The following is a 15,320-nucleotide window of genomic DNA, read 5'->3' on the forward strand; positions in this document are numbered from 1 at the left end:
CGACTTCTCCGACTTCCCTCAGTCCAGAAGTCAGCAGTCAGCAGCCTACTGCACCGCACCTCCCCAGCTCAGCTCAGCACCCGCCCTCGCCTTCTCCCAACCGTCTTCGTTCCTGCGCTCTCAACCTAACTTGTTCTTCTCCGAGACCCGCCTCTCCCTCCCGCGGCTTACGCTTTTCCCCATTTGGGCCTAATCTGAGGGGAGGGATGGAGAGAGGCCGGCGGTAGTAAGGTAGGGTGTGTTTATTCGCGGGAGGGGAGGGGAGGGGAGGGGAGGGTGGAGGCTCGGTCGTTGCTGTCGGGAGCGCCTGCCCTGTCATGGAGGAGCTGCGTTGGGAACGGGGCGCGGCGCTGGCGGAGGCTTCGCTGTAAGAAGCGGCGAGGAGGCTGCTCCAGAAAGCGGAGCCGACGCGATCCTTCAACACGCTTCGGGAAGGTAGTTCGTTTCCCCGGCCAGGACTGTTTGCCTGCCCTGCTCAGGCGGGGAAGGAAAGAGAGAGCCCCCTCCGTAGTCTCCGCCCCGGCCTCCCTCTCGGGCTTCGAGGAGCCTGCCCGCCCGCCTGCCGGGGATAGTAAAGGGGAGTGAAGCGGTTGAGCGGCGGCGGCGAAACCTTGAGGGCGGGTAAAGGGAAAGTGGAACAGGACCGGCCGCCGGCTGGGGAGCAGAGGTGGGGACTTTCCTGAAGCCAAGGGTTGCCGGTGGCTTCTTTCTTCTGCTGCCCTTCGCCACCGGAGCTTCCCCAGGGAAGAAGTCCTGACAAAGCGGGCGCAGAAACGAAGGGCGTTCAGAGTCGCGTCGTGCCCGCAACGATTTTGCAGCGGCAGCGGCGGCGGCGGGAGGGGGAAGAGAAATCCTAAGATAGGTTAAGGTCCTCGATGTGAGTGTCGAGTTTCGGGGGGAGGAATAGGATCAGATATTCGTGGCCGCTAAATCGTCTAGGAGATAAAGGAAAAGCTGGCAGAAAGGTATATACTTCAAGTCTCCTCGAGGCTGAGGACGCACTTCATGCTTGAGGTTGGAGTGAGATCTGTGCCTGTGACGTTTGCAGCACAAACTTAAATCCCAGACACTAACATCTTTACTTTTTTGTGACCAACCAAGCAGTTGCAATCTTACGTGCCACTAGATTGTCAGAAAGCATTGTTTCTGTGATGGATTTCAGGGTTGGATGAGCAAGATTACTTCACGGGATTACTATAATAATTTACACCTTAATTCTGATGGCTAAAAGCTGGGAGAAAATTATTGAATTCAGTTGGGTTTTTTGGAGGGGGCTTCTGAGAGGAGAGTGTAAACAAGGGCACAGGTATTGTTCTCAAGTGTTTCACTTGCTGGTAAAGAAAAACATTTGTACAATGTATGTATTTTGTTCTAGGCTGCTAAGTATAGCACTTGCTTTGGAGGTCCCATGTTGAAAGTTGATGTTGTATACAGAAGTAACACATCCACCAGGGACACTTCACAGGGCAATATCCAAATTTGTGCTCCCAGTGATTGCATTCATCGTGCTTCTGAAGAACAAATCCAATTGAGAGGAAAAGACTAAATGGATCTTAAGACAGCCGTATTCAATGCAGCTCGTGATGGCAAGCTGCGACTCCTCACCAAATTGCTGGCGAATAAAACTAAAGAAGAGGTGGCCTTGCTGATGTCAGAAAAAACAAATGGTGCCACCCCCCTTCTAATGGCAGCCCGATATGGGCATCTTGACATGGTGGAACATCTACTGGAACATTGCAGTGCTTCTATTGAAATTGGTGGTTCTGTGAATTTTGATGGTGAGACTATTGAAGGTGCACCACCACTATGGGCAGCATCAGCAGCTGGTCATTTGAAAGTGGTCCAGTCTTTATTAAATCATGGAGCATCTGTCAACAATACCACTTTGACAAACTCAACACCTCTCAGAGCTGCCTGCTTTGATGGTCACCTAGAAATTGTAAAGTACCTTGTGGAACACAAAGCAGACTTGGAAGTGTCTAACCGTCATGGACATACATGTCTTATGATATCTTGCTACAAAGGACACAAAGAAATTGCTCAGTATTTACTCGAGAAAGGGGCTGATGTAAATAGAAAAAGTGTCAAAGGTGAGTTCAGTATCCATTTTCAACAGGGAAGCTCCTAAAAAACTCTTCAGAATATTCATCTCAAAGGTTCAAAGTTTGAGCAGACTAAACCACATTTTAGTTTGTTCTTCTAGTGTTTACCTTGGCTTTAATAAGCTTTATCATATAAATGATAGTTTTAAAAAATAATGTAATGTTCTAAAGGGTATATTCTGCTAGTATTGTGTATATAATTGATCCAATATGAATGTATATTTTGGGATAATGTGATGTATCCTATTTATAAAAGTGTGTGGAACCTAGTTTTTTTTTTGGTTATGAATTTCATCACATACTGAATACTAAATAGAAGGTTGTTGTGTCTTTTTACAGATACGTTATTTATTTGAAATCGGCTACCTGTGATAAAAGAAAGGTGCCCATGAGTCAAATCTCAGTTCCTGATGACTACATGGAAACATCCATGTAGTTTTCTTGGCAAAAGTATAGAAAGTTTGCTGTTTCCTTTTTCTGGGATTTTGTCACCTTTCTAATCTATAGCCCTGGACTTCCTTGGTGGTTTCTCATTCAAGTCCTAATCAGGCCCAATTCTACTTAGCTTCAGAACTCAGACAAGGTTAGCCAGATGCTGCCACCTGCTGAAATTTTATGATAAGGAACTGTCTAAAGTTAGTTACTTTGTTATGGAATAAACAAAGGTTGTTGTATTGGAATCCCAACAGATGCCTTTGTGTTCTTCTTATGGTCTTCCCTAGGCTATTGAAACAATGTTCAAAGTGTTCCTGTAATTTATACTGTGATGGCAGCTGCCCTGCCTTGTCTTTTTGTTGTAGTTGTAAACATGTGATTGAATTCTCATAACACCTTTTCCTCATTTTTAACATAGTTCCTTGTTTAGTAGGTGTATGACCATTGCTCCAGTCAACTATTAATCTTACTTTAACTAGCCTGTTTCTGACTCAGATACACCTGATTCTATCTTCCCATTTAAAAAAAAATTGTTATAACAACTCTGGCATTGCACATAGCTTTCACTCTTCTTAAAATCAGCAGAGGTGAAAAAATATTTAACTTTTGCTAAATAATGCCCATTATGCAATTAAATACTGTGTGATAGTGGGATGTTATAAGTTGAGGCTGAGTGACTGATTCCTTTTTTTGGGATGTCTGATTGTGATTTCAGTTATGAACTCACAAAGTAACCTGTTAACTTCTCACATAGAGCATGGTAATAGTCTATTTATATTAGCCTATCTCACAGATTATTACAAAGATTATAACACAGTTATTAAAAATCACTATACAAATTCTAAATATGTTTTTTTAATGCCCTGCTTGCTCTTGCTTAGTGAACTTCTAGTCCTGTCAGTTTTCACTGTGTTATTGAATGACTCATAACTGAAATATAAGTTCTGCTCTTACAGCAATGTCTGATGAGTTCTATTTTTATAACCTGAAGAAGTATACTGCTGTTACTGACACTTGGTAGCAAAACCTAACCTCCCTTCCTTAAATTCTCAGTATCATTTTATACATTATTTTTTTTAAGTATGTTGTAAGTCAGGTTCATACATAACCTGCATGATATATTAACTTTCTGCCAAGGTCTCTTCCTATATATTACTCCATCTTTCCATTTTACTGCATGGCCAGGTAAAGAGATAAATTTTAAAAAATAGTTTATGTAACTCTTGCTTGAAAACTAGGTTTTATGGTTTAAAATAAACACTAATTTGCTAAACAATCTGCGGATACAATCCAGAATTGAAACTAGCAATTTACATTTTATTTTAAATGTCTGGCTTTGCTAAACTCAGATTCTGCTTTATTCCTCTTCTTACTTATGTAGGAAGAAGAATAAAGCAGAATCTATTCTGAGTTTACATAAGTTTACTTATTTAGGAAAAGGGGGCATAGGAAGGAGAGTATTTGCTAGCGGTGCTTTGCATGGATAGTTTCCGCTTTACATAAATGATAATAAATCATGGTTTAATGTTATCTGCAAGCTACTGTTTAGCTTGCACATAACATTGCAAGCTAAACAGCTGTTACTGAACTGTTACTGAAAATTTAGTAGAATTTTCTCACTAATGAAGAACTTGGATAATATAATCTAACTGAAGTTAGATAAGTGGGATCTTATAGGTTCTTGTATGCATGTTGTCCTCCAGTCACTGAAGAATGACACTGATTGTTTATGAGAGAGGGGACCTTCAGGAGGTGTTTTTTTGTTTTTTTTTAATTATTGACTACACCCTATCTTTGTCTTATGGGCGCAACACAAATAATTTTACCAACAGTTGTCAGTTTGTCCATTGCTGTATTCTGTTTAACAGTGTGCTTTTTACTGATTAACTGCATTTCCCTATCATTTATGCTTAAAGCAGTGTAAATGGAATCTCTATCATTTGATCACTACAATAACAATTCTGTGAAGTAGTTCGGGCTGAGAGAGGGTGACTACCCAATTACTTACTGAGCTCTCTGGTCAAGTGGGGACTTGACTCTTGGTGCCAACCAGCCAGCCAAACAATTTGATGGCTTCATAACACTAATTTTCTGCTTAAAATGTGTAAATAATTCAAGTTCTAAAATTTTGTAATTTTACTGAAATTATTAACAGAAGCAGTAACTAGAAATCAAGGTTATTGGAGCTTGGTAAATACTTACCAATGGAGCTATGGATTGTATTCTGTCAGACTGAGCATGATAGAACATCATCTTTTGATTGTACTAGAACAGGTGTTTGTGTTTCTATCAGTTCAAGTATTCTGGTTTTTAAAGACACATTTAAATAGGTTCAAGTTTAGGGGAAATGTACCACCAAATTCAGTAGGACATACAAGTGCATATAGGGTTGATGCCTATGTCTGTATCAGAAAATAGCAAAAATCTGGAAACTTTGATGAAATCTACCAAAGATAATTAGTTTTCCTGATGCCATCTGTTTCATTGCCAGGGAAGCTTTGTTAAATGTATATATGTAAATCATTTTCTTCTAGCATACAATATACTGTATCTTCTGTGGAAGTGATAGTAGAATATCATTTTCTGTCAAGCTTCTCTGCTTCTGGCTTTGAAAATCTTGCTAGTAAGAGTATAGAGAAATAAGTCTGGGTAAATTACTGCTGCAAAGCTATTTTAAAAATGCTGGGTGGGTGCATTTTTTAATATTTCAGTTTTTAAAATAACTATGTAAACTCTTGATAACTGGGCATGTGATTTGCTGTGTGTCTATGAATGAACACATTGTAGAATATTCTAGAGGCAGACAGAAGAAATATATTAATCCCCATTTTGTTATTCATATTTTTTTTTTCTTTTAGTATAATATATACTGATTTTTATGTGGTCCTTGACTGAAACTTACTATCTATACTAATTTGCTTAATTGTGATTTAATACTATGAATTATGTCCAATCTAGAATCTATCTGTAGGAATTTTTTCAATTTAATCAAGCTATAATATTTTCCAGATTTTAAATAATTTTAATAAAAGTAGCATTTCATATGCCTTTGAAATAGAATATTCTTGTCTTTAGAAAGTGTGAAATTATATGTAAAACCTACAGATTTCTGTGCATATGTAATATCTCCAGTACATAGATGAAAAAGTAGAAAACAAAAATATATGTATTTGGGTATTTTCTATGTTGCTTTATTAGCATACGTTACCACATGCTACAACTCCAGTACCGCACAGGGCAATTACATGCATATCTGGGAGAAAATTCCCTTGAATTTACTCTCAGACACGTATGTATAAAATTGCAGCCTAAATTAATAGACAAAGAAAACTTGTGGTTCAACTGGATATAATTAACTTACAAATTATAATTTTCATAAAGATAGAATCAAAACTAGTATAATACTTGAAATTCGAAGGCTAACTGACGTGTAATCAATAATTATACATCAGAGTATGATTGAAGCCTTGATGATGAAATCCTAAGGGCATTACAGTGCTTTCAGCGTCTATGCTGATAATGCTTACAGCTTAAATAGTAAATCAAGGACATAGTTAAGAAAGACGTTGAAGTCAAATATATAACTATTTGAAATATATTTCTTTGAATTGTTAGAATATAAAAATATTCCATTGAATTTTTCGACCTGGTGGTAATATTGGTATGTAAAAGATAAAAATATTCAAAGTATGTTTGATCTATAAACAATTTTTGTTGCTAGAAGAGATAATAAGCAGTCGCATAATGTACTGTTTGGTATAAATACATTAAGTATTCTCTCAAGATGAGAAAGGCCATTACACATTGTACTTCTTTAATCCTTTTTTTGTGGATAGTTATAAATAGCAAGCTCTATAAGGTTGTGTCTAAGTAAAGTGTAAGGATAAGTAAATGCTTGCACGAAGGATTTTTTTTTTCTATTTCATATTTCTAGACTCAGTGAATCAAGCTGTAACAGACAGGATAATCTGGCAAACTGACCTAATGTCATAAACTGGGGCAGACAACTTGCAGTCCTCAAAGCTCCCTGGGATTATGATTGACAAAAAATACTGTAACAGCAGTTTCCCCTGTTTTAAAGTAGGAAAACACATGGAAGCTGTAGTGTAAACCTAAAATAAGCATAAGACAGTGTTGGTTTTTAAAACATATATCTGAAATACAAAAAAGAAACACTCAATCCCATCCATGTGTCTGACATAGTCCCATCCATTGTAAGAGGATAGCTGTATTAGTCTATAGTGGCAAAAATCGGGAGTCTTGTAGCACCTTTTCTGATTAACAAATTTTGTTAAAAGACATAAACTTTCCTGAGCTGCAGCTCACTTCTTCAGATGCATAAAATGGCTAGATTGATGTAGGATTTAAATTGGAGTGAAAAGGGTGGTGGTGTTTGGTTGGGTATGCAGATGCAGATTACATGTGAGACATATAAGTACTGTAACTTATCAATTAACAATTGTAATGTATAAAAACCCATTGTGTTTGTTGACACCTTCTGAGATTGCCTGAAACATTCTGATGTGAGTTCAACAATTTCTTGGTCAATTGTATTGTTAAAGTCCTGTTTTTACAAAACAGTCACTTTGTGGTCTGCAGGTCTGCAGTAAAGTATCTTGGGAGGTTAAAATGCTCTGATATTACTTTGTTCTTGTTCTAGGTCCTGATGTCAAACTTTTGTCCATTAATTTTTTTGTACAAAGTTTGTCCCATTTGTCCTGCATAGAATCGAGAGGGCCATTGCTGGCAGGTGATGTCTTATATCACATTATGAGGAAGAATATGTGAAGGTTTCTCTAATCTTGTCTATGTACTTGTTGGGACCTGTAATGGTGCTGTTGAAGTAGATTTAGGGGCAAGTTAAGACATCTGGGTTTGTTGCAAGGACTAGTTCCCACATTGGCATCTTGTCCTGTTGTTTCTTGTGCTTGTGGAATCTGCTTCAGGTTGAGGAATTGTCTGTATGCAAGTATGAGCTTAAGGGACGCGGTGCTGCTGCGGGTTAAACCGCTGAGCTTGCCGATCAGAAGGTTGGCGGTTCAAATCCGCGTGATGGGGTGAGCTCCCGTTGCTAGTCCCAGCTCCTGCCAACCTAGCAGTTCGAAAACATGCAAATGTGAGTAGATTAATAGGTACTGCTTCGGCGGGCAGGTAACGGCGTTCCGTGTAGTCATGCTGGCCACATGACCACAGAAGTGTCTACGGACAAACGCCGGCTCTTCAGCTTTGAAACGGAGATGAGCACTGCCCCCTAGAGTCGGACATGACTGGACTTAATGTCAAGGGAAACCTTTACCTTTACTAAGTATGGGCTTGCCACCAAGTGTCTGAGAAAATGCAGTGTAATTGTCTAATAAAGGCAGGATAGAAAATAAATACATACATACATACATACATACATAAAATATTAAATTGACACCAGGAAAGTAGACTTGTTGTGTGGATAGGTTTAGGCCAAGGTTGATGGTGGGATGGAAGTTTATTTATTTTCTATCCCAGCTTTATTTATTTAATCATTGATCTGCTAGATTTGTATTTGTGTGTGAGAGCCCTATCCATTAGAATTTGATTGAAATGGGACAAAAGTTAGCAATTTCCAGGTTTAAACTGATATCAAACTTTGTATGTCTTTATCTGTTTTAAAGCTGCTATGATTGTACTTCCTATCCTTAACTTGACTGACCTGTTGATTGTTTCCCCAGTTACCTCTCTCTGCTAGTTAAAAAGATATTTTTCTCTTTCTGGGAAATAAGTATACAGTTTTGTAAACCAATGCATTTCATTAAAAAAAAAAAACTTTTGCAGCAAGCTTTTCAGTAATATATTGTTCAGTCCATTTTGAAACATCACAGCAATGCACCCCAGTGTTAGGATAGGGCACAGGCAGGGTGAAAGTGCTGTAATCATAAAGATAGACTTTTGAATGTCAGCATAATTTTACGGTGAATCTACTAAGATAGTTACGTAGTAAAGCAGTAGGAGAGCAAAGCAATGCTTTGTATCAGCCTTTCTTAGTCTTGCAGCCCTCTGCATATATTGAACTACTCATAACCTCCAGCCAGCAGTATTCAGTTCAGAATCATAAATTTATTTAATATTCAGAATGCCCCTGTAGAAAATACTGGGACTTGGTTATGAGTAACCATTGTTACACGAGTACAGCATGTTTTTGTGACAATTTGCTGTTTAGAGATACATACAAGTTGACTTAAGAGAACCAGTTTGGTGTAGTGGTTAAGGCATCAGGCTAGAAACCGGGAGACCATGAGTTCTAGTCCTGCCTTAGGCACAAAGCCAGCTGGGTGACCTTGGACCAGTCACTCTCTCTTGGCCCTAGGAAGCAGGCAGTGGCAAACCACTTCTGAAAAAGCTTGCCAAGAAACTGCAGGGACTTGTCCAGGCAGACTCCGAGAATTGGACACGATTGAATGGATTAAAAACAAGTTGACTTATTTCAAGCATGTGCCTAAATTTAGTTGGCAAATTGGTAAAGTTGCCTGTGAATCAATATATATATACCATTTTGATATTTGAAATAATCCACTGATACATCCTATCCTTAGTGAGGATAACACTACAGTTGAGCTGCACTGTTTAAAATAGTGCATACATTTATTAAAAATGATTAAAATAAGTATATCTGGCTGTTAGTTCAATACCTAATTTGATATAGATGTTTCATCAGGAAATATTTTAGCATTTTGAATTGACAAGGTGAGCATCATTTGTCAAGAATTTATTTTTATTTATTAGTTAGATTTATGTTCTGCTTTTTCTCTAGGAGTTCATGGCTGCATGAGGTTCTTGTTTGGTTTTGTTTTGTTTTTTTCCTGACAATCCTGTGATGTTGGCTTGGTTGAGAAAGAGTGGTTGGCCCAGAATCACTTAGCAAGTTTCCATAGCTCAGGATGGATTTGCTTCTGGCTTTCCCAGTTATAGCCCAATGTTATAACCAATATGCTACCCTGGCTCTCGAAGAACCTAGTCCATCACACATAGGCAGGCCCACAACTAGGGTCTGTGTCACCCAGGGCAAACATGGATTCCGCACCCATTTTGGCGCCCCCCGAGCACTCGTTTTGGTGCCCCCCAGTGCGGTGCCCAGGGCACATGCCCTGCTTGCTCCCCCCCCCCCCAGTTGCAGCCCTGCATATAGGGAGCCATAGAGATGACCTTGGAGAAACTATTCAAAAGCCATTAAGACAACAGATGCAGAAGCATGTCTCAAGCCCAGTGGATAGGAAAGTATTAGAAAAAGACTCAGACTGGCTCCCCCTGACTCTGAGGGGTTTAAGAGGGAGGAAAGGGAAACACAGGCAAGATTCTGTTGCTATAATATATAGTTCTAGTCTTCCTGTAGAGTCAGTTTCCTGATCTGGTCTACTTGTAGGGCTGACATCACGTGAATTGTAGGCTGGGAATGCTAATATACAACATAAAAAGATACCTGTATTTGTGTTTTTGTTTATTTTATTTGGATAATTATTTTACTATTCTGCAAACATAAGGAACACTGATTACCTGTTTACTCCTTTGCTCTGTTTCTTTATATAAAATTTACTGGAATATTTTAGCAAGATGTTTTGCGATGAAGAAAAAGTGATTAAAAACTGTGATGTAGCTGTCACAGTGGGCTGGGTATGGTTGTCCTGAAGATGGATAGCAGAAGAAAATTAGGCTTGAACTGAAGTGAAAATTGGACACAATTACTTATAACTTTCTTGTTGTTGTTGTTTTTGTCACAATGATGCCTCGGTAATAAAATGTTACTGGTCTCTCTCCTAGAGGAATTTTGGCATTACTCACTTGTTCTTAGAGAGAGAGAAAGACAGCTCCCTTCCTATATGATCTTGTCATTGTTCCAGTGCTCTTTTACTCACTTATCTAAAGGCCTGAGTATTGGTTAGAAGGACAATACATAGAATTTTCAGGCATTATAAATACTTTGAACACTTCTGGATAAATATAGTAAGAGTGTCTGCTGAAAAGTTGCAGGAAAATTGTGATAAAACACTCTTAGCTTTTTGAGTTGGCAAATGTTAAGATATGTACATATATAATACTGATTATTTTTCTTACATATGAACATGAAGATTCAATATATAGTCTTTTTGATATGCTGACGATAGAATTATATTACCCTTGGATGTTTGTTTATTTGCATACCTACTTAGGACGTGAAACATTATCATTTCAGCAACTGGAATTAGGTAATGTATTTGATATTTATACAGGCATTTTTCTTTTATTAGATGCTTATAATAGATGTAGTCTTGCTCCAATGATTATAATATAATTCATTATCATTGCTTTTTTTTTTAAATAGGAAATACAGCATTGCATGACTGTGCAGAATCTGGTAGCCTGGAAATCATGAAGATGCTTCTGAAGTATTGTGCAAAGATGGAAAAAGATGGTTATGGAATGACTCCCCTTCTCTCTGCAAGTGTTACAGGCCACACAAACATAGTTGACTTTTTGACTCAGCATGTTGAGACAAGCAAAGCAGAATGTATCAATGCCCTGGAACTCTTAGGAGCCACATTTGTGGACAAAAAGAGAGATTTGCTCGGTGCTTTGAAGTACTGGAAAAGAGCTATGGATATGAGGTACAGTGATAGGACTAATGTTCTCAACAAACCTGTACCTCAAACGTTAATTATGGCCTATGATTATGCCAAGGAGGTGAATAATGCTGAAGAGTTAGAGAACCTAATTGCCGACCCTGATGAGATGAGAATGCAGGCATTGCTAATTAGAGAACGTATTCTTGGCCCTTCTCACCCAGATACATCCTACTATATTCGGTACAGGGGTGCTGTCTATGCAGATTCTGGAAACTTCAAACGATGTATCAATCTGTGGAAATATGCTTTGGACATGCAGCAGAGTAATTTGGATCCTCTGAGCCCTATGACTGCCAGCAGTCTTTTATCATTTGCTGAACTCTTTTCATTCATGTTGCAGGACAGGGCAAAAGGTCTACTGGGCACAACAGTTACATTTGATGATCTCATGAGTATACTGTGCAAAAGTGTCCTTGAAATAGAACGTGCTATCAAACAAACTCAGTGTCCACCTGACCAAATTCAGCTGAACAAAGCTCTTTCCATCATTTTGCATTTAATTTGCTTGTTGGAAAAAGTTCCTTGTAGTACTGAACAAGACCATTTTAAGAAACAGACTATATATCGATTTCTTAAGTTACACCCTAGGGGAAAGAATAACTTTAGCCCACTCCACCTGGCTGTTGATAAGAACACAACTTGTGTGGGGCGCTACCCAGTTTGTAAATTTCCTTCTTTGCAAGTCACTGCTATATTAGTGGAATGTGGTGCTGATGTAAATGCTAGAGACTCTGATGACAACAGCGCTTTGCACATATCTGCACTGAACAACCATCCTGATATTATGAATCTTCTTATCAAGTCAGGTGCACATTTTGATGCAACAAACTTACATAAACAAACTGCTATTGACCTGCTGGATGAGAAGGAGATGGCAAAGAACTTGATCCAGCCCATCAACCATACTACACTGCAGTGTCTTGCTGCCCGTGTCATTGTGAATCACTGCATAAATTACCAAGGGCACATCCCAGAAAAACTTGAGAAATTTGTTTTGCTCCATAGATGATAGTCTCACTGTAGACTCTTGGAACTGTGGGAGCATGAGTTAGTAACGTTGTTTCTCAAGCACTGTTGTGATATGCCAGCGACACATCATTGTTCTTTCAGCTTGGTCTATCCTGATAATTGACTAAATCATTATTAGAAATGGATCTGCAGAATTGGTTACCCAGTATTTAAAAGAAACATATCGTATAATATATTTTGTGGATTATTTAGAAATGTAACACTATATTTGGACTCACTAAAATTGTCAGCCAAAGGCTTGTCTATTCTGGTTTAGTTTGCCTGTTGGTTGTTTAGGACTGAATTGAATAATTTCGTGGTGATGTCTTATTCTTACTGGTGTGTGAATCTTCTATAGTTGGGAAATCATCTTTTTGTTCTTGCTTGAGCATTTCTACTTTTTTCTAATGGGTTCATTGCTGAACTATACAAGTTGTAAGGACTTGTTAACATTTGCAATTACCATAAGTGCTTTTATCCTCTCTATGCACTGGCTTGAATATGACTGTTTTTGTGTTGGCATATTTCTATGCACCACTTGGCTAGTTCCAGCTCTGATACTGTGTTCTTGCAGTTCGTTAGAACTTTCTTGGGAATATACCGTTTACAGCCCGACAGTTCTTGAAAATTTTGTCAGCTGTATAAACTTTAAATTGACTTTTTGCCCCTAGCTGTTTCTGCAGTTGCTTTCTATTGATTTTTTTTACAGACTTTTGTGCTGAATTTGGAGTAAAATGTGCTCATGTTGGCAAACCCACTTTAAATTAAGAGTGAAAGTTATTTTAATAAGTCTTGTTGCAAGCAGAGAGAAGTAATGTATTGCTGTCTTCTCTTCTGCCCTGTTGTTTTTGCTGGGGCTGACTATGTGACTAGACATAAAGAGTTTTCATTTCAAATTTAATCTGAAACTTTTTGATAAATTTGGCAAGAATAACTAGATCAGACAGTCTGAAATTACAATTTAAGTCACTTAACCACGAAAGAAACTAAAGCATGTTGGCATGATGCTTGTCAGATCTAGCTTTCAGTTAGTACAATTAACGATATGATTGTAATCAGCAGCCTTCTGTAGAATCCCCCTTCTTCATTTTAAAATAACTCTTATGGATAATGTGCATGCATTTTGTTCTGTAATATCTTTCAGCCATATTTATGGAAACATCAGAGGCCCTACACAGCCTCCACTGAAAGCTGTCTATTTTTTTAACACTTGCACAACAGCTTGGCTACTACAGAAAGGGCTTTTTAGACTTGATAAGGAAACCATAAGTGAAGACTACAAATGAGATTAAGATTCAGGTAATTAATATAATTCAGCACTTTATTGTTGATTCATAATGGAACTTATAATGGCATATTAGACCTGCAACTGTCTTAAATAAAATGGTTCTCAAGAAAATAAAACCCTCTTTTTTCCTTGAGTGGAATACAATGTATATTCCAGTTTTATATCTAGAATATTGGTGTTTTGCAGTTCTATTAATTTGATAGCTAATGATAATACTAAAGCCTTTTCAGCTCAGAAATGCAACACGTAGGTTACTATAAATTTATGTTTGTAGGTGATCCTGGAAAAATTCCGAATCAGTTTGGTGCATCGACATTGTCATGAATCAGTAATTCAGGGGTTTTAAAAAACACAATACTACTACCTTCCCTTGATTATTTGAATGTGGCATGCACATCATGGCTGTTCATATAAATTATCACACAGGTCCTTTTTCTCTGTGTTTAAACTGATATTTGAGAATATAATACAGTATATATATAGCCATGTACAGTATTAGCTTTATGAAAACAAAAGAGGCAATAATTCAAGCTTTTGTCTTTCATTTCTTCTCTTCCTGTTTTGCCATCTAGGGAAGGAAGATGAATATCTTTACTTTTAATTTAAATAAATCACAGTTTATATTATGCCTGCATTTGGAAATCTTGTAACAGAAGTTAATTAAAATACACTAGGATTAAACTGGATAATGATCCTTTTTGTCTAACAGAATAAATTTTTTAACGTGTGCATGTAATAAAAACATGATTTATTTAAAAAATGCAAACAGAAATTTGACATACAATAGGAAAGTGAAGAAAATAATATCAGTTCATTGAATATTTAATGGAGCCCATTCTCAATGTATTGTGATGTAGCCATAAATCAGAACTGAGCTATTTATGAGGGTGCATTCAGCATAACCTCCCAGAGTCACTTGCTGAGATGGGTGGCTATAGAAATCAAATAAATAAATAAAAATAGCCTGGCTCTGCATGCTAAGAAAAAGATGCGAAACTTACGTGGATATTTGTTATATATACTTCTTGCCAAATCTGAAAAAAAAAAAACAAATCTGTTGATCAGCATGTTTCTGTCAATATCAAGCAAAGCATGTGGTATTCAGCAAAAGATTTTAGCTAGTTCATTTTTACAATAGTTAAAACAAGGACTCTATGCTTCGCTTTGGCTATCATTCAATCAAAGCACCCCTTCGAAGTATCTCAGAGAAAAGAAGTGGCACCCCACTTCTGTGCAATAGAATAACTGCATCTTTCATTTCAACTAACCAACGTGGGCTTCTACACATACACGGAAGCTTTTTTCTTTGAGTGAGGGATGCCGGTTAAGGCTGTTTAGGGCCTTTGTCTGCATTTTTAAGAGTGTTTGGCATGCAAAATAAAGCACAGAGGCAGAACATACCCACCTCACACACTGTACCTAAAAGATATTCCTATTTAGGGATTTAAATACCTAAACCATATGGGGAAAAAAAACAGGTTTCATATTCTTCTCAATCATTTGCTCTGAAAGTAGACAATTCTCCCCCCCACAAAGATATATATATAAAATATTGTATTAGTTTTACTGTTCTAATTATGAACTAAAAATGGACTAAAAAGAAAGAGCAGAAGGTGCAGAAAAGAAAGAAAAGGAAAAAATAAATATTGTTGTTTGTTGTTGTTTATTCGTTTAGTCGCTTCCGACTCTTCGTGACTTCATGGACCAGCCCACGCCAGAGCTTCCTGTCGGTCGTCAACACCCCCAGCTCCCCCAGGGACGAGTCCGTCACCTCTAGAATATCATCCATCCATCTTGCCCTTGGTCGGCCCCTCTTCCTTTTGCCTTCCACTCTCCCTAGCATCAGCATCTTCTCCAGGG

The 15,320-nt window shown here is 38.0% G+C and overlaps 1 protein-coding gene across 1 annotated transcript; it reads left to right on the forward strand.

The window, feature by feature from the left end:
* Positions 1-278: 278 nt before the first annotated feature.
* Positions 279-14,154, forward strand: FEM1C (fem-1 homolog C). The gene is made up of 3 exons (XM_063295321.1): positions 279-435; positions 1,376-2,090; positions 10,864-14,154. Exons 2-3 carry the CDS (start codon positions 1,547-1,549, stop codon positions 12,171-12,173), a joined length of 1,854 nt encoding a protein of 617 aa, XP_063151391.1. The 5' UTR covers positions 279-435; positions 1,376-1,546; the 3' UTR covers positions 12,174-14,154.
* The last annotated feature ends 1,166 nt before the right edge of the window (positions 14,155-15,320 follow it).

The sequence above is a fragment of the Candoia aspera genome, chromosome 2 (genome assembly GCF_035149785.1).
Source record: "Candoia aspera isolate rCanAsp1 chromosome 2, rCanAsp1.hap2, whole genome shotgun sequence".
Taxonomy (NCBI): domain Eukaryota; kingdom Metazoa; phylum Chordata; class Lepidosauria; order Squamata; family Boidae; genus Candoia; species Candoia aspera.

Coding starts and splice junctions, on each gene's coding strand:
- FEM1C (XM_063295321.1), top strand. CDS start 1,547: ATGGATCTTAAGACAGCCGTATTCAATGCAGCTCGTGATGGCAAGCTG. Junction 2,091..10,863: donor AAATAGAAAAAGTGTCAAAG/GTGAGTTCAGTA, acceptor TTTTTTAAATAG/GAAATACAGCATTGCATGAC.